Below are 26,529 nucleotides of genomic sequence, written 5' to 3'. Positions count from 1 at the left end.
CGGCACAACAACGTCAGTTTCTTCCAAGACTATTTTCCGTACTTAAAACGTGGGGCCACATATAGAAAATGCCTACTGAAACAGTGTGCTAGGATAAAAGACAACCCTATGTCAAATAATCACCGAAGTCTTAATTGAAGATGTAGATTTCCAGAACGAAATCTTTGAGATGAACGAGGACTCAGTTCTGAGAGCTGGGAGGATCGTTAAGGAATCTGCGGCTAGATCCTGTCTCTACCAGATAGTGTGTAACTGAATGTAAGTAACATGTTCACCTGATAGAGACATCTAGCTGCAGATACCTTACTTTAGAATCAGATACCAAAGTCATAGTTACCCAGAGAAGGGACTGCAGACGGAGACCTTCAAAAAAGTCTAAGTATGACAAAACTGGTCTAGAACAAGAGAAAAAGTCGAGACAATCATAATAAAGGCAAGTAATAATGTACTCTGCGACATAAAAACCTGTGGAAGGAACCACAGGTGAATAAAACCATAAGACATGAAAAACATGGGAATAAGCTCATCCATGTTAGTATGTCAAATGTCTGTCAGAAATGACCCAACAATATTGAGAGTCTCTAACTAGAGGAAAACCAGTTTAGTACAAGAGAAATAGACTGTGCACTCATAAGAATGCCTATGAGTAATCACATACTTTTTTACTAAAAGAACTGTGTAAAGGACCACAGTAAGAAAAAGTAAGAAAAACATTGAGAGCATGTAGGTAGTGTCACCCATGATCGAAACCACTTAAAATTCGTCACTAGAACAAAACCGGTCTAAAACAATTCAAAAAGATGGGATGTTCATAAAAATGTAGGTGAACCCATACATATTTCACAACGTTAAACTTGTGGAAGGAACCACGGATAAGAAGTCATAAAACATTCAAAAACATGGAATTAAGAAAATCCATGTTAAGATGACGAATCAGTGTTAGATGCGAACTAACAAGATGAATATTAGCTGACTTTCTCCCTTAATGGGTTGCAAACCCATGCACGAACACCCCATCAACACTGAGGAAAGGACCACAGAAATGGCATCATAAAGACAAAGAAAACATGGGTAAGAAAAACCACCTATGACCGTAGGACAGTATTGTCAAATAAGCTAGGGAAGATAAATCTATTTGTTCTTATATGTATACCGGCTGCATGTTCTAGCCTGTTGGAACACAGAGAAGCATAACATGACATTGAGCAATTCCTCTTACCATGTAAAGGTATATCCTAACCTGACCTACACTATATGGCACACATAGAATGTTTATCTATCGCAGAAAACATACAATTGCTCTCTTTAAAAAGAAGTCAACAACAAGAATAGCAACCAATTTAGCATATAATTATACTTTTCCCCTAGGAAAAGTAGGTAGAAATTATTAAAAAACATCTTCAAGATATTCTTAATATATATATCTACAGACATAGGAGTGTAAAAAACATACACCTATGTAGTAACCAACGAAATATACATTTCTTTTTATTTATGTATATTAAATATGTATTGTTATTATTATTATTATATAAAAGGCTGAATAAAACAGCAAGTATGAAAAAGGGGACGTTGGTAGTGTGCCCAAATCCAAGATGACTAGGTGACTATTATAATGAAAAGGACTCATCTACAGATGAACTAGTAAAGGTGTCAATGATGCAAAAATGGAAAATGTACAAGATTCTGAAATACAAGAAACAGTCCAATTGTGTATGTTCAGTTTTCTACAAGTGTGAACCCAACCTACTACAACTAGAGTCAGGTAACAATGAAAACAGTTGCACATAGATGAGGTATTAACATCTAACTTCCTCAAGCACAACATATATAAATATCTTCATAGAGAAAAAAAATACCTCTGAAGAAGGTAAAACCCTTCTGAAAAGAAGGAAGTCTGGAATGCAAATGTTCAAGTGCAGAGCAACTCCTACAGAGTCAATAATATTAATGATTTTGTCAAATTGACTGAATAGAATCTACAGAGATACGTCCCAGTGAAGACTCATGATAAAATGATATAAGCCAAGAAAAGAAAAGAATGAATGCCTAAGAACATGTCGACACCATACAAATGTCTATACCAAAGTGTAGAAAATCTGTAAAACTGTGATGGCTATCTAATATAAAACCTTCAAGACCAAACAAGTCCCCAAGAAGATACTGCCTGGCTTCTAAAGTATCCAATCTACCAAAAGTAGAACAGCTGATACTACCATATCATAGGTAAAAATAGGCATACACTACAATTAGCATAGATCAGCGGCTACCTTATTTGACAGTACAAGAAGGACTTAGTAAACAGGACACCCTTACTACTGTAGAATCCTTATAAAGAAATCTCTGTGCAACACAGGGGATTAATCACTATACGGACAATCCCAATGAGCTGTTAACATTACACATTCCCTAGAAGGGATGCCAGTATAATTCCATAATCTCACAAGTAAGAAAAACTAACTCTCTGCTGAGAGAGAAATTCTGTACCCTCAAATGAAGGTGTAATAACCAACAAGTTAAGGAATCCCGACTGTGCACATATATATGAATGCTCACCAGCATACAACCAAATACTCCACTTAGATTATGGTGTATACCATAAAAGGTAACACTTCAGAGTAAAGTAAACAATATCACTTTTATATCAGGTGTATTAAAAAGTGTTAACCCTCTAAGAGACTGCTATTGACAAACTTGAAGTAGAAAGTCATCACTTTACATCAAGTAATGATGATAATGAAAGTAGCCTTGAACATCAGGCACGAAAAGCACCACAGAGTTCCAGGGCACTATACACTCCATTAACAATTTGAGGAAAACCAACACCTGCGGAAAGCAGGAACACCCACCAGCTGCCATAATTAGGGTGTAACAGATATATAACTGAAGAAGTTTTACAGCCCTGCCGAAGCATGTCTCTTCTTTAGAATAAGTAAAGACAAATAACAAGTTGTTAAGTAGGCCTAAAGACAGAGGGGAACCAAGCTAATTTGATGTTCTACCTTTACTATCATGGAAAAAAACCTTAAAGTTTAGCCTGTCTGTGCACCAAATAAATGGGCACCATCAAATGAGTCTTGGATTGGATCTGAAAACCCTGAGGTACATAAGCAAGCACAGAAACATAGTGCAAATGAGGAAGCCATAGCTCGATCCACAGAGTCAATAGTATCCATACCACAGCGAATGATTAGTTTAGCTGCCTACTGGCCATTTTGAATCTTAGGAGTAAGAGTGCTCCTGATTACTTCCGGAAGCAAAGGCAAGATGTTCGCCAATGAGTCCCATAAAGAATGAGGGAACACAAGTTGTATTCACCAAGCGGAGCACAGAACCTGTCAAGGAGAAAATATACCTGCCACAGACTTCTAGACTCCTGGACTCTCGATCAGATGGGACATGTGGGAGAGACTCAATATCATGGGAGGCCAAAGTGACCTGTGCCACCAAATTTCGATGAGTATGATGTCTTATTAGACAAGCCAGATCACCAAGTTGCCTGTGCGATACAGCCCGGTTAACAGGGGCCCCTGTATCAAGCTTGGCCCAAGCCCCTAACAAAACATCATGTAGGGCTTTGCAGTAAGGAAGCACTGGTTCAACCTGTTTGGCCTTCATGGAGGACATCAATTAGGCAACATGAAGTTATTTTCACTTAAGGAAGTGTCATATCCAACAAGGGAGGTTGCATCTGTAGCAAGTATTGGGGAGGGTGAAGGAGAAGGCCTGAGGCTTTAGAAGGATCTAAGCCACTAGCCGCAGCTAGGTCAGTTAGCCAGCTGTCCTCTCCATAAGGTTCCAACTCCTCTACCACCTCTCCACCATCTTCCTCAGCAGGCTAAAAATGAGGAGACTCTTTTGGTAGAAGATCAGGGATAACAGGCATGACAGGCGACGTTCCCAAAGTTGACTGGCGTCGAGAAGGCGATTCCTCAACATCGATTTCGACTTGAGATGGAGCAAAGAATTCGATTTCGCTCAGCGCCGCAAGTGGAGTCGTAAGAGTCGGGTGATCGGATACCGGCCCTGAAGGTGGAAACCCCAAAGGGCTGTGCACCGGCACCATAACAGCTTTGTCAACTGACGTTGAAGGCCTAACTGAAGCCGAGGGCGAACTCACCGGCATTAACATAGTCAAGGCACTTTGCACCTTCTTGGGACCCAGAGGCGCTCTACAGCAAGGTGACTGACCAAAGACAGCATGAAGGGAAGCGTAATATTCATGCATCTGGTTGAGAGGCATCACTTCCCCTGGAAAGAGAGGGAGACGCGGGGTAGACTCCAAACTTGACTCCTCAACCGAGGAATAGTGGGAGCTCGCATGCGATGAAGTCGGTAACTTTCGCGACTTCGACCGCTTGCATCAAGACTTACCTCTTGACGTCGATGGAGAATGGCATCCACGAGAAGGACTTCTTGAACGGGTCTGTGAAATGTAATCAGTTCGAGAAGAGGATGCTGGTCGACGGGAAAACCGGGAGTGCTCCTATGTCTGCACTCCCAGAAGCTTCAAACAACACTCCTGTAGCACCTTTGGCCAAAGTTGATGACATGAATTGCAATCTTTGGCGTCATGGTGCTCACCCAGGCACCATATACAAATCAAGTGGGGGTCCATAACCGGCATTGGTCATCCACAGGACTCACGAAGTTTGAACCCTGAAGACATGGTAAAAGGAAACTGTTCCAAACAACGAAAATGTTGAAGTAGGCCGCAAATGGCCTGACTAACCATTACCGGATCCGCTTTGCAAGCACGTACATGAACCTGCCGGCAAGGGGATTACATGGACTCTGCTGACATCACATCCTGTGGATGATGTTGAGAAGATATTGATATAATGTTGCGCGACGACCTCTTTCAAAGAGCAGATGTGCTATGGGAAAAAAGTTTCCGGATCCAGGCTTGCGCCTGGGGAAGATTCTGGAGTAAGGAATCTGCAGCTAGATATGCCTATCAGATTCAAACATTTACAGATTCCACATCATAATACAAATAAATATGCTTTAGATTTTACAAGAATATTTATCCTCAGAAAAGGCACGGGTCGTTAATCAACATGGTATATAGCACGGGGATCTATCATCATAAAATGAATAACAGCAAAGAGAGAGTTTCGCTTCACATATCTTTTTGTACATCTAAGTTACACTGTAAGTGTGCATGGCAGCTCCAGAACCATAAAATTGAGTCTGATCTACATTTATGTTCACTGGTATAGTGGATTTTCCACAGTCATTGGCTCATGGGTGTGAATATTATTGCTGCAAAACATACTAATAAATGGCGTATCCTGGGGTTCTGGGGAGAGGGAGTATCGCCCACTCTGTAGGCCCAGAAATATGATTGGAACACTACGCGAACAAAGCAAAAACCTCAAAAGAAGCAAATGATCACTATAATGAATTATAGAGAGATCTACACTAACTGCACTAGCTACATAAATTATCAACATAATGCTAACATCAAACTAGTAAGTTGCCTTTCATTTTTTTTAATGCAGCTGTAAGTTGCCAGTCAACTGAGATATAACAATTCCTTCAGGGGTCTAAAAAATAAGTGAAAAACAAAACCCAAATAAATTAAAGTCATGATCTTTTTAGCTTGTGTAAATCTCTCAATTATCGCAAGACCTCTTTGCTATCATAGAGATTAAAACATTACAATAAGTCAGGATCATTTTTGGCCACTCAGGGAGGAGCAGTGTTGTGAGATATTACTAGGATTCTAGAATTGGAGAATATGCTACTAATGGGCACTGCTTTGTCGTTCTGTAAGATGCTATCAGAAAAAGAGCACTTCGCCAACAAACCAGATTTAGATACGGAACTGCTAGATGGACTTTGTGGATCTATTTTAGGGCTCAACCAAGTGAATAAAAAGCTTTGCATCAATATTTGTGTACCATGCAAGAGGTACTTGTTCAAAGAACAGTAAATGAGAGAGGGCACTGCTTTGTGATACATGAAAACAATCACTCCATCTAAACTAAAAGCAGATGGCAGCACTGTAAATTCTCTGCAATCACTGCAGTCCCTGCAAGCAGAGACTTTTGTTCATTATGAGGTATGAAGATGTGAAGCCATTGTCTACTCTGCATTAATGCCCAGAGTCTTGTGAGAGCTCACTGGCTGAAAGGGCAGAGAAAGTTTACTAGAAATGTTACAGAAGGACTCAGACCATAACTCAGGAGTCTTGATGATGAAGATCACAATTGTAGGTGTATTTCACTTAGCATAAGGCTATCAATTTGGGCCTTGGCTGGGGCTGGGCCTGGGCAAGATCAGATGATCTTACCCAGGTCCTGACTGAATAGAGCCTCAACTGGTGCCACTAGCATACATATTATTTAAAAAAACACAAAAGCTGCATCATTTAATATCACACAAAACAGGTCAAAGAAGAAAAGTATGTCCTCTTTCATGAAGGCAAAATCATTCTTGTCTTTAGCTCTTAAAGAAAGACCACCTGTATCAAATGGCCAATGTTTCATGTGGCAGTCCTTTACAGAATCTTGTGAATGACGTAGAGTTTCCTGAACTGTTTACAAGAGAAAAGCTCTGCACGGCTACGTAAGAAAACAAGGTCTGTGTCAAGATAGTCTATGGAGGGAATAAAAGCCTTAACAAAACAGGAATTCTACAATCAATTCTGGCCCCCTGATATACCTCCATAAAAAAATTGTTGTCCAGAGATTTTCATTTTAGATTTGTGTTTTAGAATCAATAGAAAAGTAATTTAGCTTGGGTAGAAATTGCTGATTCGGGATGAATTTTTCTGGAAGACATTTTTAAACAGTGTGGATGTATTGCATTGATGATTTAATATTTCAGGAACCATGAGACCTATATACTTCATTTTGGTGTCAAAACACAGGTTTTGGGGCTCAAGTAGTCTTACAGAGACAGGAAATAGCTCTTTAGAGTGACCCGCCCGCAATTTTCTGAAATGGTGGCAATCATAAAGGAAGAAGAGACATATGTATACACCAAACAATGTTTATGATTTGAATACGAAAAAAATCTTTATCACTCCTGTTTTAGACACACTTTCTTAGCTCACTTTTTTGTTTCGGCAAACGCTTGGGGTACATTTGAGGAATGTTGAACATTTGAGAAGAGCATATCGACAGGGAAATATTTTTTGCAGCACAGGTTTTGCAAGTACATGTATGTATAAGTTCTTTGGGTAGAGGCTTTATACATTTTGTAGCTTTTAGCACCCCATCAATATCTTATCAACCAAATTCACATTGATCTTGCTCTACATATATTTACATATCTTCTGATCAAGTAGAAGGCTCTTTGAATGTGTTCATGTACAGAATATGAAGTCAGTAGAAGGTCACTTAGCTGGACTGATCTCTTTAACACACTGTAACGAAGATCATCAAATGTGTGACAGTCAGAACTCTTTTACCACACACAAGACATTTTTCTATGCCTTTAAAGTCACATTCTTCTTTTGTCTCAGCAAATCCTTTTAGAAACTTCAGCAGTCAAAGCTCAAAGCCTTGTTTCAATTTTCTTATGGTGTCATCACCCGTAAAAAAATATGTGCCTTGATAAGAACACTAGGCAATTCTCGGGGTCAAGTTTCTTGTACAGAATATGAAGCGGGATTAAGTGTCTATTCTCGCCTGTTCCATAATGTATCCATAACTCTGACAATCCCTGACTTATGAACATTGCAACAAATCTAAGTAACACAACAACATCTGCGTCATTTGACAATACAATGACTCGACTGGAACCATTTCCAACAGCCCACTGAACATGTCGCACAACACGAAGGTCCGCTTCCTCCAATTTGCTGTTAACTTCTTGAACAATATGGCCCATACTTTTTGAATATATCTCTGCAAGCACCAGCTCCTCATCTACAATCATTCCACTTGCAATAATTGAAATTCAGTGTTCACTGAAGCATCAGCCATGTATTGGTGAGTGAACATCTCAAAGTTCATCTTGTTCAATGTTGATAACCAGAATTTATCAAGTTGCACAGATATAGGTGTCAAATTATTGATGCAGGCAAGGTCAATTGTTCCACTTGTAGACATTTGTCCGATTCTCTCACATTCTTTGCCAGATTGTTCAAGACATCTGTCAAAGAATGTGCAGTTCTTGCAAGGTGCACACTGACTTTGATATCTATACAAAAGTCTGAATGACCTCTCTGAAGTTTTCCATGGATGAAATCTTGACCATTCAGAATTGTGACATACAATCCACAACAACACCAGTTTTCAATGAGAACACCTTTTCGAATTGAAACTCTTCAGGTGAAAGGTATTTTTCAAGCTCTTGCACGAGTTTGTGCTTCAGTGGTTTGGTTGCAGCATCTCCATCAAATAATCAGTGTGTTTTGACTGTTTTCACTGGGATCCTGCTAAACAGAACCCCAGTGATTGTGCTCTCTTCCTCTGAATGTGGTTGCCTAGGACTTTTCACACCCCACAACTGGCATACTGGTGCCCCCTTATATGGTTCCTTAGGTACCCCGGAGCATTGGGGCACCAGGGGTTCCCCATGGGCTGCAGCATGTATTGTGTCACCCATGGGAGCCCATGCAAAATGTCTGCAGGCCTGTCGTTGCAGCCTGTGTGAAAATATGCATGCACCTTTTCACTATAGGTCACTGCACCAGGTCACTGTAAGTCATACCTATAGTAGGCCCCCCTAGCCCAGAGGGCAGAGTGTAGGTACCTGTGTGTGAGGGCACCCCTGCATGAGTAGAGGTGTCCCTACAAACCCCATTTCCATTGCACTTGACTTTGCAAGTAATAGGGAAGCCATTTTACCCATGTACTGGACAGAGGTCACTACATGTGTCCAGCTACATAATGGTAACTCCGAGCCTGGGCATGTTTCGTATCAAACATGTAGGAATCATAACCAAATACTGTTGCCAGTATTGGTTGTATGATTCCATGCACTCTGGGGGCTCCTCAGGGGACCCCCAGCATTGTTCCTACTAGTCTTCTGGGGTTTTCCAGGCAGCCCGCGCTGCTGCCACCCCTCAGACAGGTTTCTGCCCTCCTGCTACTCGACCAGCTCAGGCAGAGGAAGGCAGAACAAGGATTTCCTGTGGGAGAGGGAGGCAACAGCCTCACCCTTGGAAATAGGTGTTACATAGCTTGGTAGGGGCAGCCTCCCCAAGCCACTGGTATGCTTTAAAGTGCCCATTTGCATAAAGCGGTCTGCACTAGTCCAGGGACCCCCGGGCCCTGCTCTGGCACGAAACTGGACAAAGGAAAGGGGAGTGACCACTCCACAGTCATTATCACCCTAGTGGTGGTGTTCAGAGCTTCTTCAGGTGGCCACTTGATTCTTCCACCTTGAATCCAAGGTGGGCAGAGGTCCCTGGGAGGATCTGAGTGGTCAGGTTAGGTAAGTGAAATCACAGCCCCCTCCTGATAGGTGGTCACCCTACTAGGTGACCAATCCCCCTTCCTGGGCTATTTAGGGTCTCCCTCTTGGGTAGGTACTCAGATTTGACGTGCAAGATTCTATCAGGACTCCTCTGCATTGTTTACTTCATCTTCTGGCCAATGGGACTGCACCTGGACCCTCCAGGAACTGACAAACTGGAACTACAGCAATGACTCCACTCTGCAACACTGTTTCTCTGGCTCCTTCCAGCAACTGCATCTTTTCCCCGGCTGTGCATCCTCTGAGGGTGGCGAGTTTTCAGACTGCACAAGAAGCAAGAAGGAATCTCCCTTGGAGTGAAGGAGTCACTCCCATACATCCACAGGCATTAACTGCAACGACGACCAGCTGCATGGATCTTCTCTCCTCAGGAACTGTGTGGATCCTGCATCACAGGTGGTGGTCTGGAGTGGTCCCCTTGGTAGAACAAAGGATTCCCTGTGGGAGAGGGAGGCAACACCCTCTCCCTTGGAAATAGGTGTTGCATAGCTTGGAAGGGGCAGCCTCCCCAAGCCACTGGTATGCTTTAAAGCTTTATGCTTGCCCTTCCCAAAGGAAGTGGTCACTATTGTGGGTGTAGCCACCCAAAGGTAAGTGTCCCATTGGACACTACCATGTTCCCCCTAAAACAACCACTAAATTCAGTATTTATTGGGCATCCCTAGACCAAGAAATCAGATTCGAAGGACACAAAGAAGACCAGCACAAAGAAGATCCAAGGCACGAGAACCGTGGACCTCCTGCACAAAGAAAAGATGCTAAACCCTGCCTGCTGCACCCAGGACCCGACAATCGCTACTTCGGAGAAGCTGGACACTGTACTGACCTCAAGAAAACCAGAGGACCTCCAGGCTTCACTAATCGCTTAAGAACTCCCTCCAGAGTGCACGTACCACTCTGCAACAACCCAAGAACCAGCAACCAAGTGAGAGTCACTTCACTAACCAGCTGATATTTCCCGAACCAGAAGTCGCAGCTGGACCCGACGACAACATGGACAAACTCTGTAAGTGTGCCAAGTTTGGTGGCACTGCGCTCTCCAGTAGCCGGACCATACCAATACCCTGGGTACTGGTCAGCTGACGTTGGACACCAGGAAAACCAGCTCGCCCAGGGCTGAAAAAAGACAAGGAGGAAGCCGCAGTCGAGGGACTTCAGGAACACCCTGGACCTCCAGCCAGAGTGCCCCTATTGTCAGTAAGCAACCTTCAAAGAGACCTACCTCCAGATCCAAAGGGCTCCTTTGTGCACAGCCTCTGGCTCACCGATTCGCTCTGCACCCAGCCACCCTGTGCCCTGCAATGAAGAACCAGCTGTGCCCAAAGGGTCCCTCACCCCTTGCAACCTAAACACTCCAAGGGGGGCCCAAGGAACATTCTTTAAACTTGCAAGAACAGACCTTTTCAAAGTGGTCACCCTCAGTGGCCCTGCACCAGCTCCAAGAGACTTTCCACTGTTGCTTCTGCCGGAACAGCGAGTTGCTGAAACTTCTCCAGCTGGCACAGTGTCCCCACCGACGACCTCGACCAACCTGTAAAAGCGGAACCCGGTAAAGCAACTGTGTGATTTTATATTACTTTTTAAAGGTGTCTTCCTTTTGATTCCTATGGTGTGTAATTACGCACAGAAAGACTGCATTTATTAAAACTTCAAAAATCCATATCTTAAAAAGAACTTAAGCAATTTTGATAATCTTGGTCTTAAAAGTTATATAAAAATCTGAAGTGTTTTTTATAAATTGGTCTTGAGTTATTCCTTCGAATGTGTGAGATGCATGATTGATACTGTGAGTACAACAAATGCTTTGCACTTCTTCAAGATTGGCCTAACTGCTTGACCAAGCTACCTCAAAAATTAGAGCATTAGGTGATCTAGTTTTTATCTCTGGAAACCAACATGTAGTTGTCTGGACCCCATGCACAGTGTGCCTAGTTTTGCACACAAAATAGAGGGCCAACCTCCTACAATAAACGTAGGGCAGCCTCTCCTTCCCTCAGCCTTTAAGGCCTAGTTTCAAGCGCTCTCTTGTAAATGACCTCAAACGAAGAATCCATCCTCGTAAGGCGCTCTCTTGAGCATTTCCTCTCTTTAATAAACTACACAAAAAACGCCTTGCCAGCTGACATCTGCACATACATATATGTATTGCCCTTGCATTTGACACCAATTGAGGAAACGTGCAGTACTGATGCCTCTACATGCTGCTACAGTAACTCTGCAGATCCTGTTTATGGAGCTCGGGCTACACAGAAAAATCTGGTAAAGATTACTACTTTACTGATTCTGACCACAATGCCCCTCTTGCATTACTTATTTCAGTGATCACTGTCACCACCTGCATTCTTCCTGGGGTTGACTGGGGTAACACTTCGGAATTAAAAACGTTCTGAACCACGTCTCTCCAGCCTCATTCACCATGTGTCTCAAAGCCTAATATTTTTTAAACAAAGCTGCGAATTCTCAAAAGTAGTCGCTTATCTAATTTCCAACCGCTCTAGTTTGGTGTCTTGTACGTTTGATTCTATGTCAGGACAGGAGGTGAAGATTATGCTTAACTCTTCTTTATTTCTCACTAACTGTCTAAAAACAAAGTAAACTAGATTTCCGAGAGCCAGAGGGAAATGGGAAAACGAAATTCCAACCAATCAACATTTCTGGTCTCCTTTGAAGAACTGTGAGCCCTTCCAGCCCCTCCACTTCTTTGTTGCCAGCAGCAAATAGGCCATCTCTCAGTTTCCAATGCGCTGTCTTGTATTTTATTGTGATTTACTTCTGTTCTCCTGGTTATTATTGTTTGGCAAGCATTGTGTATGTAGATCACTGTCCAGTTTGGGGGATTGTTTATTTCCTCTGTCCACTAGATCAACCCGGCAGTCAGCAGTCCTCGAACTACCAGAGGGTTCTTGCCCTCAATACAAGTCCTGAGTATGTCTCTCGTCACTGGAGCTCTGCAATCTCAACCCCCTGCAGCTTCAGGACTGCACTGGCGCACAATGAGCTCTAGGTCTCCTCCCACTGTGATCTCACTGCACAGGTCTCAATACACCTTCCACCCCTATATGGCTTCCTCCCACTATGTTTTTTATATCACTCGAAGAGAGATTTCTTAGGTAATTTCTCAACTATAGATAGCACACTAAAAGCCCCTGATAGAAGGAAAATTATGCTTTATCATCTTTTCTTTCAAAATAATAAAGAATCCTGGCGATACTGGAGCCTGAAAGTTCACTTCACACTTACATGCAGAGAAACATCTGGGACTTAGAACCTCTTATTGGTCACAGTTCAGATCAAATAATGAGGTGAACAGATTGTATGTTGACTATGGTTTTTGCAATGTTGCTTTGAGTACAGGTACACTACTACTCTACACTGGGTACTGAAGGTTCTCAGCCTGTCAACAGGAAATATATTCACGCCTGTGAATCTATGAAAGATCCAATGCTGAAAAAGAAATTAAAGTTCCATCTGTATCATGGCCTTAGGGAGCTCTTCTGTGTTGCGCTATGCATCAATGTGACTTCCACAGCTCTTATTCACCTTTCTAACTCGGGACACCATCACAGGTACAAAAGTTAAAAAAGGGAGCTTGCACCAGAGCAATGAGTAATTGTGGCCACCTGAGTGCCAGCTGTTCCCTCCAACCTTGCTTCCCCCCAAATTCTTATCTTTTACTACAACCAAAGATTACACAAATGGTCAAACATAGAGCAGGAGGATGGATGAAAAAGCAAGATCAGGTCTACATTTGGCAGATTAAAAGCTACAAAAAAATACACCATCTAGTTTTTACTTTTTATCTTGTACATGGTTTCAAAACAACATATTGTTGAACTCTTTGAATGATATTTACATAGTGCCAAATTATGGACACCAGCCCCCTGTACGCGCCAGAAACAATGTATTATAATTATACAGGAATACTTCTCACATGATACAGTTCTTCTTCCCTCCCAACCACCATTACCACTGCTTGCTACAACCTGCAGTTCCACAAGTTCTCCAACCCATTTTGAACAGAGCTTATCTAAGTATCCCATTAAACCATCCCAATCAGCCTCACAACTCCTGAGGTATGATGTTCTGTTCCCATGTGTAAACAAAAGATGCACAATTTACACACTGAATGGAATGGTTTATGTAGGAGTTTGAAATTTGCAATATGACCAATGTACTAATAGGTGGTTGCATCTCAAATTGTTCATTCATAGTTTATTGGAAAACAATCCATCTAGTGACTTCTCTTTAGACAGGTTGCAATTTGCACCCAAATGCAACTCCCTTTAGGTACAGTGATGCAGGCCTTGAAGGGACAGCAGGCCTCCATTAATGCATCAGTGTTCCCAAATGGGAAACATTTAAAAAAAAATGTACACTGAAGAACAGGAGGTGCTTTAAAGAAAGATTTTCCAGTTTAGAATCACATTGGGGGTGCAGATAGTGTTCAATGGACCACTGCCTACATTCTTGCATTCCCCGAGGCTGCGTACATGATTTTCAGAAGGGAAGATGTCCCATTTTGAGAATCAGTTACCTCCTTAAACTTGGGTTTATAACTGATCAAAGGTTTAGGATTGAAACTGCGGTCACATCCCATTGATATATTTCACTGAAAATCCCAAAGAGAAAGGGATGCTTCATTCCAACCCCTCCTTTATGTAATCAGCAATGGATTCAAAATAATTTTACTAGTCTATAGACTTTGTTGACTCATAAAAAGGCTTTGATAAATTTAAAAAAGGTGTTTTGGGGTCGCGAACCATGTATTTTCTCAATAACAGCAATAATGTGTAGGGAATTCTTGGGCTATCACAAACACTCAAAAACTGGAACTTTTTAGGGTAGGTTAAGCGTTTATAAACATGAAATTTCAAGTAGTCTATTTCAATTACACACACATCTCCTCTCTGAATTTTCCCTTTACATCCTAGATACTGCCCTGCTTTGTTTGTATTTGTATCTTTTATAAAACGCATATAACCATAAGGCATCAAAGCTCTAAGGTCGGAAACATTAGCATATCAAGAGAAGCCAACAGGCCACACACCAGAAAAGGAACCCCAACCCAGCTAAAGGGCCCTAAAGAGCCAAGTTTTAACCTGTCTGCGGAACAGTTGATATGAATCAACCATCCTAATAGGCTCAGGAAGGCTATTCCTCAGCCTTGCAGCTGACACCAAAAAGGCACGTTCCCCTCATCTGGTCTTACGAGATCTTGGGATAACCACTTTTCTTTGCCTGGCAGATCTTAATGACCTACTAGGGGTATACCAGCTAAATGCAGACCTGACGTAGTCTGTACCCATCTGGTGGAGAGTTGTATGCACTAAGCATACCGATTTGAAAATTACTATCTCCCTGACAGGGAGCCAGTGGAGGGACCTCAGGCCCTCTCTGACCGAATATGTTTTGGCAGACCTAGAAATGCTCTTGCAGCCTCATTTTGAACCATCTGAAGTTTGTTCAATGAGTACCGATTTGCACTCAAATACAGGGCACTGCAGTAGTCCAGGTGAGATTGAATTATTGCTAGGACTACTACAGCCCTCAACTCTTGAGGTAGAAAAATGGGAATTGTCTTCAGGGTCTTAATAATTAAATAAAAAAGCATGTGATTACTGTTTTATTTATCTGTGTGTCAAAGGCCAGAGCAGTACCAAAGACCACATCCAGATGTTTTACTGTGTTGCCTGGCACTGGGAGCATCCCAAAGGTTTCTGGTCACCAAGAATTTATCCAGATGGAATTCTCTGCTTAAAAAAAAAAAAAAAAGATTTCAGTTTTTTCCCCATTCATTTTAAGCCAGTTGGCCTTCATCCAACTGCTGACCGCGGCCATAGACAAGCTACATTTCTTGGCCACATCATCCAAATTATCAGAGATGGAAACGATAATTTGGGTATCGTCAGCAAAGGAGGAAACGTGAAAGCCAAAGAAGCGCTCAAACTTGGCCAGCGGAGCCAGGTACAGATTAAAAAGAGTTGGACTCAGCGAGGAGCCCTGAGGGACCCCACACAGAAGCTGGAATGGGTGAGCCATAAAAGCGGCACAGCTGACCGTAAGCGTTCTAACAGTCAAGAAAGATTTTAGCAATTTTAAGCAACATTGCACACTCCCGCTTGTCTTAGCCTTTGTACCAAGACAGATGAAGATATGGTGTCAAATGCTGCAGGCAGATCGAGCAAAACCAGAATGGCCGACCTCCAGAATCAACCTCCCGACGAATATGATCTGCCGTCATTAATAAGGTAGTATTTGGTGCTGTGATTAATTCTCAATCCATTTTGTGATGGATCCAGACTTTGACGAGCACTGAGAAAATGTGTCAGTTTTTGGTTCTCCAACTTTTGTTGGTTATATGAGCTGAGAGGTGCTCATATAGTGCCACAAATGACATTAATACCCCCTAGAAAAGAAACTGCCACCACTGTATTTATGCTACATGACTACATAACAACAGAAAGATAATTTCTGGTTGAAAAGGCTCAATCAGTTTTACAAACACATGATGAATCAAAATTAGTAGACATGCACCTTCACAAAAAATAACACATTTGGAACAGAGTTACAAAAAAATTTTTGTTGAGAAAATACACTTAACTTATAAGTGATTGCAGTACTTACTTGATTTCAGCAAGGCAGCAAGCGTGTCCAAACAAACCCTGTGAATATGTAACAAGAAAATAGTATCCATTAGTAGACCAAAAGAGTACAACAAAGAGTACAACACAATTTAATACATACAAAGATTACATTTTGACATTCTTTTATCGTAAGTTATTTGACAGTGCATCCCTACACACATTTACAGATATGGACAGTTAAGAGCATGCCACCATAAATAAGTTCATAAAATAATGCAACTTATGGTAAAGTAAAAATACCAAAAGAGGAAGACATAAGCCTGGTGTAGGAAAGTGGCACTGTTGGCAAGGTTACCCCCCCCCCCACACTTTTTGCCTAGCGGTGATGCCAACTTTGATTGAAAGTGGGCTGGGATCCTGCTAATCAGGCCCCAGCACCAGTGTTCTTTCCCTAAAACTGTACCTTTGTTTCCACAATTTGCACAACCCTGGCACACAGTTAAGTCCCTTGTAAAAGGTACCTATGGTACCATGGCCCTGTGGCCAGGGAAGGTCTCCAAAGGCTACAGCATCTATTATGCCATCCTAGGGGACCCCTCACCAATCACATACACACAGTACATACAGTTAAGTCACCCCTCTAGCAGGCCTTACAACCCTAAGGCAGGGTGTACTATACCACAGGTGAGAGCATAGCTACATGAGCAATATGCCCCTACAGTGTCTAAGTCCATTCTTAGACATTGTAAGTGCAGTGTAGTCATAGTGGCCTGGGAGCTTGTCATTACGAACTCCAAAGCTCCATAATGGCTTCACTGCATACTGGGAAGTTTGGTATCAAACTTCTCAGCACAATAAACTCACACTGATGCAAGTGTGGGATTTATTGAAAAATGCACGCAGAGGGCATCTTAGAGATGCCCCACGTAGGTTAGCCAAACTGCTAGTGTAGGACTGACCTGTTTGTGCCAGCCTGCCACTTTCAGACAAGTTTCTGACCACATGGGGTGAGTGCCTTTGTGCACTCTGTGGTCAGAAACAAAGCTTGTCCTTGGTGAAGGTGCTTCACACCTCCCCCCTACAGGAATTGTAACACCTGGCAGTGAGCCTCAAAGACTCTAGCATCTGATTACAGTGCCCCAGGGCACTCCAGATAGTGGAGATGCATGCCCCCAACAAAGCCCCACTTTTGGCGGCAAGTGCGGTGGGAAAGTTAGGAATAAGGGAGGAGTGACCACCCCAGCCAGGACCACCCCTAAGGTTTCCAGAGCTGAGGTGACTCCCCCCCTACAGAATCCTCAATCTTAGCTTGGAAGACAGGGACCAATAGGGATAGGAATGTGCCCCCTCTCCCCAAAGGGAGTGGTCACAAGGAGGGTGTAGCCACCCTCAGGGACAGTAGCCATTTGCTACTGTCCTCTGGCCCCTAAAACACCCCTAAATCTAGGATTTAAGGACCTCCCTGAACCCAGCTCACCAGATTCCTGACGATCTACAAGAAGAATGACTGCTAAGCTGAAACCCCCAGCAGAGAAGAATGAAGACGACAAATGCTTTGGACCCAGCCCTACCGGCCTGTCTCCTGCTTCAAAGAACCTGCAAAAGACCAGCAACGCAGGACCAGCGACCTCCGCCCAACTCCAGAGGACTGCCCTGCACCCAAAAGTACTGAGAACTCCCAAGGACGGCTGCTCTGTCTAAGAAAGCTAGGAAGAAGATTTCCGTTGAATGCTGGCGCAAAGGGGGGTATTCATTAGGTGAGGAATCCACAGGTAGCTAATGTATCTACCAGAAAAGTCGTTACCGAAGGTAAGTAACTCGTTCTTCTGATGGATACAACTACCTGTGGATTCCTCACCCAATTAATAGAGTCCCAAAGCAGTACCGCGCTCGGTGGTGGGTGCCTGAATGGTCAAACCAAGAAATCCTGCAGCACTGACCGTGCAAAATGGCCGTCCCTTCTGACCTCAGAGTCCAAACAGTAATGTTTCGCAAAAGTGTGAAGGGACGACCAAGTTGCGGCCTTGCAGATGTCGACCACAGGAACACCTCTGGCCAAGGCCGACGTGGCCGACTTAGCTCTGGTGGAATGAGCTCTAATACCATCAGGAGGATCCTTCTTTGCTAAAGAATAACACATTTTAATGCAAAGAACAACCCACCTGGAGAGTGTTCTCTTGTGGACTGCCTTTCCTCTCCTCTTGCCCACGTATCCGATGAAAAGCTGATCCTCCAGCCTGAAATCCTTTGTTCTGTCTATGTAGAAGCTTAACGCCCTTTTTGGGTCCAAGCGGTGTAGTCTCTCTTCTTCCTTTGAAGGATGAGGCGGAGGATAGAACGTGGACAGAGTAATTGTCTGGGCCAAATAAAAGGGTGAAACAACCTTCGGAAGGAAAGCAGCCTTGGTCCTCAACACCACCTTATCCCCATAAAAAGTTGTATAAGGGGGTTTTACCGATAAAGCCTGCAACTCACTCACTCTCCTTGCGGATGTTATAGCCACCAGGAAGACTGTTTTAAGAACTAACAACCTTAAGGGGCAAGAATGCATATGTTCAAAAGGGGACCCCATAAGGAAAGTTAGGACCAAGGACAAATCCCATTGAGGCATAACGAAAGGATTTGGAGGAAATTTATTCATAAGGCCCTTTAAGAATCTAAGTACTATAAGGGATTTAAAAAATGAAGGCTGACAAAGCAGACAAGTAACCTTTAACAGTAGCAACTGCACAACCCCTCTGTGCTAAAGACAAAGCAAAAAAAAAAAAAAAAAACGGCAAACGAGCACGTAAGGGATCAATCTGCCTCTCTCCACACCATACCACAAACTTAGACTACCTATTAGCGTAGATAGATTTAGTGGAGTGTCGGCTGGCCGCTAAGATAACATCCAATACATCAGGTGGGAGAGAGAAAGAACTCAGGTTGCCCGGTTCAATCTCCAGGCATGAAGGTGCAGACTCTGGAGGTGGGGGTGCAAAACCTGCCCCTGCAACTGCGAGAGGAGGTCTGCTCTGAGAGGGAGATGGAGCGGAGGGCACAGTGAGAGTTGGAGAAGGTCCATGTACCATACCCTCCTTGGCCAATCCGGAGCTATTAAGATGACTTGGACCCAGTCTTGGCGAATTTTCCTCAACACTCGAGGAATCAAGGGTGTGGGGGGAAACGCGTAAAGCAACTGGTCGCACCAGGTTCTCTGAAACGCGTCCCCCAACGCTCCTTGCACCGGATACTGGAGGCTGCAGAATAACGGGCAGTGCGAGTTCTCCCGGGTGGCAAACAGATCTATCTGGGGAACCCCCACATCTGGAAGATTAGACAGACTTGATCTGGATGGAGACGCCACTCGTGGTCGGCCGAGAAATGGCGACAGACTGTCCGCACGTACATTCAAGACTCCGGCCAGATGATTTGCTACCAAGCAAATCTGATGGTCCTTTGCCCAGGACCATAGCCAAAGAGCTTCTCTGCAGAGAAGGTACGACCCCACTCCTCCCTGTTTGTTTATATACCACATCGCGGTAGTATTGTCTGTGAGGACCTGAACCGACTGACCGCGAAGGGATGGGAGGAAGGCCTTGAGAGCCAGACGTACAGCCCGTAACTCTAACAGATTGATATGAAACATCTGTTCCTCTAGAGACCAAAGACCTTTGATCTCCAGATCCCCCAGATGAGCTCCCCACCCTAGAGTGGAAGCATCCGTTATGACCGTGGTCACTGGTGGAGGCTGCGTGAACGGCCTTCCCCGGGAAAGATTGTCGTCCGCAATCCACCACTTCAAATCCCTGGCAGCATCTCTGGAGATCTTGACCGCACCTTCTAGATCTCCCTTGTGTTGAGACCACTGCCTTCGGAGGCACCACTGAAGAGCCCTCATGTGCCAGCGAGCATGCGTGACCAACAGTATGCAGGAGGCAAACAGACCGAGCAGACGAAGAACCTTGAGGACTGGAATGACCGCTCCACCTTGAAACATTGGAACCAACGCCTGAATGTCCTGAATCCGCTGAGGCGGAGGAAAGGCTCGATCCAATGTTGTATCCAGTACTGCCCCTATGAACAGGAGGCGTTGAGAGGGCTCTAGGTGAGATTTGGGCACGTTCACCGAAAAGCCCAGGTCGAACAACAACTGAGTTGTCGACTGCAGATGATGGAGCACAAGTTGCGGGGACTTGGCTTTGATCAACCAGTCGTCCAAGTAAGGGTATACTGCTATCCCCTTCCTTCTGAGCTCTGCCGCTACCACCGACATCACCTTCGTGAAGACTCGAGGTGCTGAAGTAAGACCAAACGGGAGGACCGCAAACTGATAGTGCTGCGACCCTACCACAAACCGGAGATACTTCCTGTGCGACTTGAGTATCCGGATATGAAAATAAGCATCCTGCAAGTCGACAAACACCATCCAATCTCCCTTGTTCAATGCCAAAAGCACCTGAGCTAGGGTCAGCATCTTGAACTTTTCCTGTTTGAGGAACCAATTCAAAATCCTCAGGTCCAGGATTGGTCTCAACCGACCATCCTTTTTGGGAATCAGGAAGTACCTGGAATAACAACCTTGACCCTTTTCCTGCTCTGGAACCAACTCCACCGCGCCCTTTAAAAGGAGGACTTGAACCTCCTGTTCTAACAACCGGAGGTGATCTGCTGAACAATAAGATGGGCGGGGCGGGATGGGGGCGGAAACTCCCGAAAGGGGAGGGTGTAGCCTTTTCCCACAATGCTGGTGACCCAGGAGTCTGATGTGATGACCTCCCACTTGTGAAGAAAATACAGTAACCTTCCCCCTACAGGAGAGGAGTGAGTGGGAATTGGTGGAAGCCTAAGGCTGCTTCCCCTGCTGCACCCCTCCAGAGGACGAGGAAGAGGCAGAATGCTGCTGAGAGGCTCCCCTGGTACGGACCCTACCCCTCCCTCTAAATGATCTATAGGTGAGAGAGGAGGTAAGCTGTTGGAATTTCCCTCAAAAGGATGAAGAGGATGAGCCACGACCAAATCCGCGAAATCTCCTAAAAAATCTGGAGGAGGCGGAAGAAGTGGCTTGCAGTCCTAACGACTTGGCCGTGGCCCTGCTCTCCTTAAACCTCTCCAAAGCCGAATCCGCCTTGGCACCTAAGAGCTTGTCCCCATCAAAAGGGAGGTCCAACAGGGTCGACTGCACATCCGAAGAGAACCCTGAGTTGCGAAGCCAAGCCTGTCTTCTCGCAACCACAGCCGTGCCCATCGCTCTGGCCACCGAGTCAGTTGTATCCAACCCAGATTGGATAACCTGGGTTGCAGCAGCTTGAACTTCTGACACAAGATTCAAGAGTCCTTGAGGAACCTCTGTATGCGAAGATGTTATCTCGTCCATCAGAGCATAAATGTACCTCCCCAAAATACACGTAGCGTTGGTGGACTTTAACGCCATGCTACATGACAAGAACACTTTCTTTGACTGCATACCCATCTTTTTGGAGTCCCTGTCCGCCGGCACTGATGGAAAAGATCCAGGCGCAGATCTTGTAGAACAGGAAGCCTGGACCACCAAGCTTTCAGGCGTAGGGTGTCTGGAAAGAAAGCCAGGGTCAGTTGGTGCAGCCCGATTCCTCCTGGCCACAGACCTATTGACAGCCAAGGAAGATACCGGCTTCTTCTTTGGTGAGAAGGCAGATTTGGCCTTAGATGGATTCAAATCAAGTCGCACTACAGCTTGCTCATTCGGTTTCTCCAAACTCACCAGTTTCCCGAGCAATTTTGCCCATTTTGGGGTTACCTCAGGGGTTTGGTATACCAACAACATTAAACCATGCCAACAGCACACCAGGCTCCTCAGCGCTTTTGAAGTCAGGGCGGTGGTTCACAGGCATCCGTAACAATGCACAACTCAGTCATCTGTCTTTCAGCAACCATAACTTTAAAACTGTCTGTGTGTGCCACTTCTGGCACACAACAACCACGCAAGTAGCTAGAACCGCAATTTCCTCCACAGATGGCTAGGGATTACCTCACATTTCTTTCTACCCTGCTGGACCTTACACCTCCATCAGGCTGGCTGACAGAGGATCACATATCCATTTCGCAACAGGAAGCACAGGTCCTTTTGACCAAGGAGGCCACAGAGAGGGTCCTGACCTTTGAAGCAGGAATTTGGTTACACCCACTACTTCCTTGGGCCAAAAAAGGATAGGGGAATTTGTCCTATTTTAGATCTTTGCCCTCTCAATCCCTTCCTGCACAAGAACAAATTCAAGATGCTTACACTAGCCCAGGTTCTGCCGGAATTCTGGAGACAAGATAGTAGCGCTGGACATGCAGGATGCTCATTTCCATATCTCTGTCCTGCAGGCCCCACAGGTGTTATCTGTGGTTCACAGAGGACCAGGAGTATTTTCATTTTCCAGTACCCCCTTTTTGTCTCACCAGTGCTCCTCAGGTGTGCACGAAAGTGATGACAGTGGTTGGAGCACATCTACGGAGTTTGGGTGTTCCAGTCTTCCCCTACCTTGACAACTGGCTGTTGAAGGCAGGCTTGCCTTAACCAGTCACAGACTAACCTTCAGACAACGGCGAACGTTCTAACATCGGTAGGGTTCACTATTGACATGGCAAACTTACACCTGACTTTTTTCGCAGATGCTCCCATTCATTTGACCCATCCCGGATGTGTTGCAGTTTTGTGCATTTCCTCTGTAGTGGAGAGTCCTGGACATTTGCACTATGATCCTGGTGTTTCAGCCTCTGTACTGATATCAGTGGGGATGACTCTGAAGGTACAGGGACTGTTGGCTGTCTGCAGGTTGAACATGTTAGATGGCACATGCGGGCTCTGCAGTGGGATCTGAAGTCCAAGCACTGGCAGTACCAGGGAAACCTATCAGATTTCATCCACGTTAATGAGGAGACTGCAAAAGACCTGCAGTAGTGTCTGCTTAACCATGATTGGGCAACCAGCAAACTCCTCTTCTTACCCCACCAAGAGCTAACTGTTGTGATATGTGCATCACTGCTGGGATAGGGAGCTCATCTGGGAGAGGTGGAGATCAGAGGACTATGGTCTCTGGTAGAAATCCAACTCAAATCAATCTGTTAGATGTGAGGGTGATCCACTTGGCATTGGAGGACTTCCTGCCAACAATCAGAGAGGCTGGTATAGGTTCTCACAGACAACATCACCAACATGTGTGCACTACAACAAGCAGTGCAGGTGGGGTTTAGGGTTCTTTATCAAGAGGTTCTACAGGTGCAACTCATTAGATCAGCAGGGTATTTATCTGGATCTGTGGTCTCTACCTTCCATAATTATTTGCCTTAAAAGAAGAGAGACTACGTCAAATGGATCTCAAAAGAGCCCTCAGTTTAGACACTGATCGTACAAGAAAACACTAGGTAGACGATCGGCTCTTTGTGGGTTTCTTGGCAGCAAAGTAAGGCAAGGCTGTGCAGAAAAAGAACCATTTTAGGGGAGTTGTTCTCTGCAATAAAATCTGCTACAAACTAGTTAAGAAATAGTCACCCAAAAGGGTTACAGACTCATTCCACTCGAGCCAGGGCAGCATTCATTGCATTGGCATGTTGAGTGCCCATCCTGGATATCTGTCAAGCTGCTATGCGGGCATCAGTGCACACATTCATGAAGCACTACTAAAGGATTAGCATTTTGCCTGGTCGGTTCCGCAGGACTTTTTGGTCTAAGCCTCTCCAGAGACACACCACCCTGGGAGATACTGCTTTGGTAACTTTTTTTGAAAACTTTATTTATTGAATTTCATTAGTGTTTACAAGAGGTTAACATCAACAGTTATGCCACAGATTAATTACAGGCATATTGCGAACATCTGTCTCAACGCCCCCCTTACCCCCAACCCCGCAAAAAATACAAATCAGAAGCAAAACGTCAAAAGACATGTATAATAAAAGAAAACAATGAGCACAACCATCCCCTTTCAGGAGACAGACCAATGACAGGAGAGGCAAAATATGGTCAATAGCACCATGGAACGTAATAGGAACGACCTAAGGGAAATGCGTGTAAATTGTACCCAACGTCTACGAGGTTGAAAGCTGGGCAACCTCGCCATCTCCCCCAGTGCATCCTCTGCATCAGCAATACAATCAGGAGAATCTGTTGAAGATGCATGAAAAAGCAAATTGAGCAGAGAGGTTCTCAAATGTCATGAGGGTGGAACGAGAGACGGAGAAGTTCAGCATATGTATTTATGTGCTCATTACAGTAGATAAGATCAGCAAGCCATTCCTTAAATTTCGGTGCCCTCCCCAACCCCAGCTAAAGACCACTCTGCTTTTAGCACATAACAGTGCAAGTGCAACATATTTCCTGAAGGAGGTATCAAGTCCACCCAATTCCGTCAGGAATAACCTGCCTCCGCAAACATAACCTGCCAAACAATGGTAACAAAATACATACATAAGGCAGCTCCCATAAAGGAAGAGAAAGGCGGAGCAGAAAACAAGCCCTGAACTAAGGGGTGTCCTATGGGGTGAAGCCAAGTAGCCAGCACGGTTCATCCTTGACACTGCAAGGGTGTCCAGGGAAAGCATGTCCATCCTTCATGAAGAGGGATCATATATCACTCATCTTGAGCAATCAAAGAACCAGTAAAAGGATAAGTAGCTTTATGTCTACCAAACTAAATTATCTGACTCTTGCCCAACATTGGAAAGGACAGTTGCAACTCATCAACTTAGCCCTGGTGCCTTTGTGGGAGCTGGCTATGCTTCTTGGAATTTTGCAGGCTAAGTGCCAAATCGGAGAACCTGGAGTGGATGGATTTTATCAAATCTTTTGTGGTTTTGTGACCACATGAAACATGGCTAATGGAAGATGTCTATATTGGTGGGTTTGCAAGCAATTCTACCCTGGCTATTCCAGGAGCTATGGGCAGGGCCAAAGGAGAACTAGCAACGCTTTTGGCTCTTACCTTTCCAGGTCGTGTTAGCTTGACTAATTTGGACCCTATTATCAGCTTATCCTCCTGAAGTGTGGCACTGAACAAATGTTATTAGTGAACTTTGACAATAATAGTTTGATGCTAATATTTCTGTCATAGTGAAATCTTTGCAGTATTATATAGAGTTATGTTTGAGTATTTTTGAAGGTAGCTATGCAATTATCTGGATTGGGGACTTCAATGTTAAACACTGTACGGCTCCCCCTACATCTTGTGACTTCTTGACCACTGATGGACAGCCTGCTACGTATTTTTTGCCATAGCCATTTGGGAGATGCATTTAGTTTGCTTCTGTTGAAGTACAACTTGATATTTGCCCTTGACTCATCTAGTAGTGGCCTAGTTGAGACACCTACATTCATGGGGCATGATCGTTTTAGCCTCATTAGTTTTATCCTGCTTTCATATGAACTAAGAACATGGCTGGGGACCTATGAGGTTGTGAACTCCCCCCTGAGGGACCACAGGCTGATTTCAGTTACGATAAGTGATGTCAAAGATGGGAAAAGGCAGGACTTAGGCTATCCATTCCCTTCTTTTACTGCTAACAACAAGCGGGAGACTGTGAGTTGCAGTAAAGTTGGCAAGGATCTTTTCCTGTCATATTTGATTAGTGCCTCCTATAGTGTGTTCATGTTATGTTTGAAGAAATGTGAGGGTGGGGGGTTTGAAACAATAATAAACAGCTTTGAAAGAATATGCAGGGCAGCTCCAGAAATGCTCGCTGTCATCCCAAAGTCCACCCACACTAAGCGGACTAGATGGTTCGATACTACTTGTATTAAGGACAACAACCTTTTATTAAGTGTCTTAAAGATACACCAAGAGATTTGGAAACGGTTCTTTCCTGTAGAAGGGACTATAAGGTGGCATTACAGGCCAGGAAACAGTCAGTGAAAGAGGAAGCCTATCAATATTTGGTCAAGGCTAGTGAGCTAAAGGACGTCAAGTTATTCTCACAAATAGTGACCAGAAATTATATAAATAAGAATCAGGGCAGTGGTGTGGATATAGTAATTCCCCCATGGAAATCAGGTAGCTATATCAGGAATCTCCTATACTTGAAGGGCAGATGTTAATCAGTCCCCAAACAATGACATCATCAACTCGATTGGTTACTGCCCAACCTTTCTGCAATTTAGATATAGGGGAGTCTGATGTAATTGAGGCCATCAAGAAGTGCTTTTCACTGAAGGCACCATGCCTAGTTGGGATCCTCCCAACTGATCTTTCTGGGACCAATTTATTTTTCTGGGCTCCCCTTTTGACCAACATTCTTAAGGCTGAACTCTGTGTAGGCCCCCCCAAGGCACGGTCACATTTGTTTTTATAAAAAAAGGAGCTAAGGACGACCCAAAGTGTTACAAGACGATTTCATTCATTAACTCGACAGCTAAGGTAATGGGCAGGGTCCTATTGGACTGCTTACAAACTTGGGCAAATGGCAACAATGTCCTTTCTGATCGCCAGTACGGGTTCCGAGCTGGCCTGGGGACTGTGGAGCAATGCCTTAACTTGTGCATGCTAATAGGCAAGTATTCACTGGCCATGGAGGG

The 26,529-nt window shown here is 44.3% G+C and overlaps 1 protein-coding gene across 7 annotated transcripts in view; it reads right to left on the bottom strand.

Annotated features, from left to right (window-relative positions):
- The window catches only part of AGTPBP1 (ATP/GTP binding carboxypeptidase 1), an 863,873-nt gene that overhangs the window by 436,089 nt on the left and 401,255 nt on the right, over nt 1–26,529 (bottom strand). For all 7 annotated transcript variants that reach the window (XM_069229549.1, XM_069229567.1, XM_069229576.1 and 4 more), the window contains one exon: nt 16,060–16,097. In XM_069229549.1, the coding sequence (XP_069085650.1) occupies nt 16,060–16,097 (38 nt within the window). The remainder of the gene's footprint in view (nt 1–16,059; nt 16,098–26,529) is intronic.

The sequence above is a fragment of the Pleurodeles waltl genome, chromosome 1_1 (assembly GCF_031143425.1).
Source record: "Pleurodeles waltl isolate 20211129_DDA chromosome 1_1, aPleWal1.hap1.20221129, whole genome shotgun sequence".
NCBI classification, from domain to species: Eukaryota; Metazoa; Chordata; class Amphibia; order Caudata; family Salamandridae; genus Pleurodeles; species Pleurodeles waltl.
This window is presented reverse-complemented; position numbering and strand designations above follow the sequence as displayed.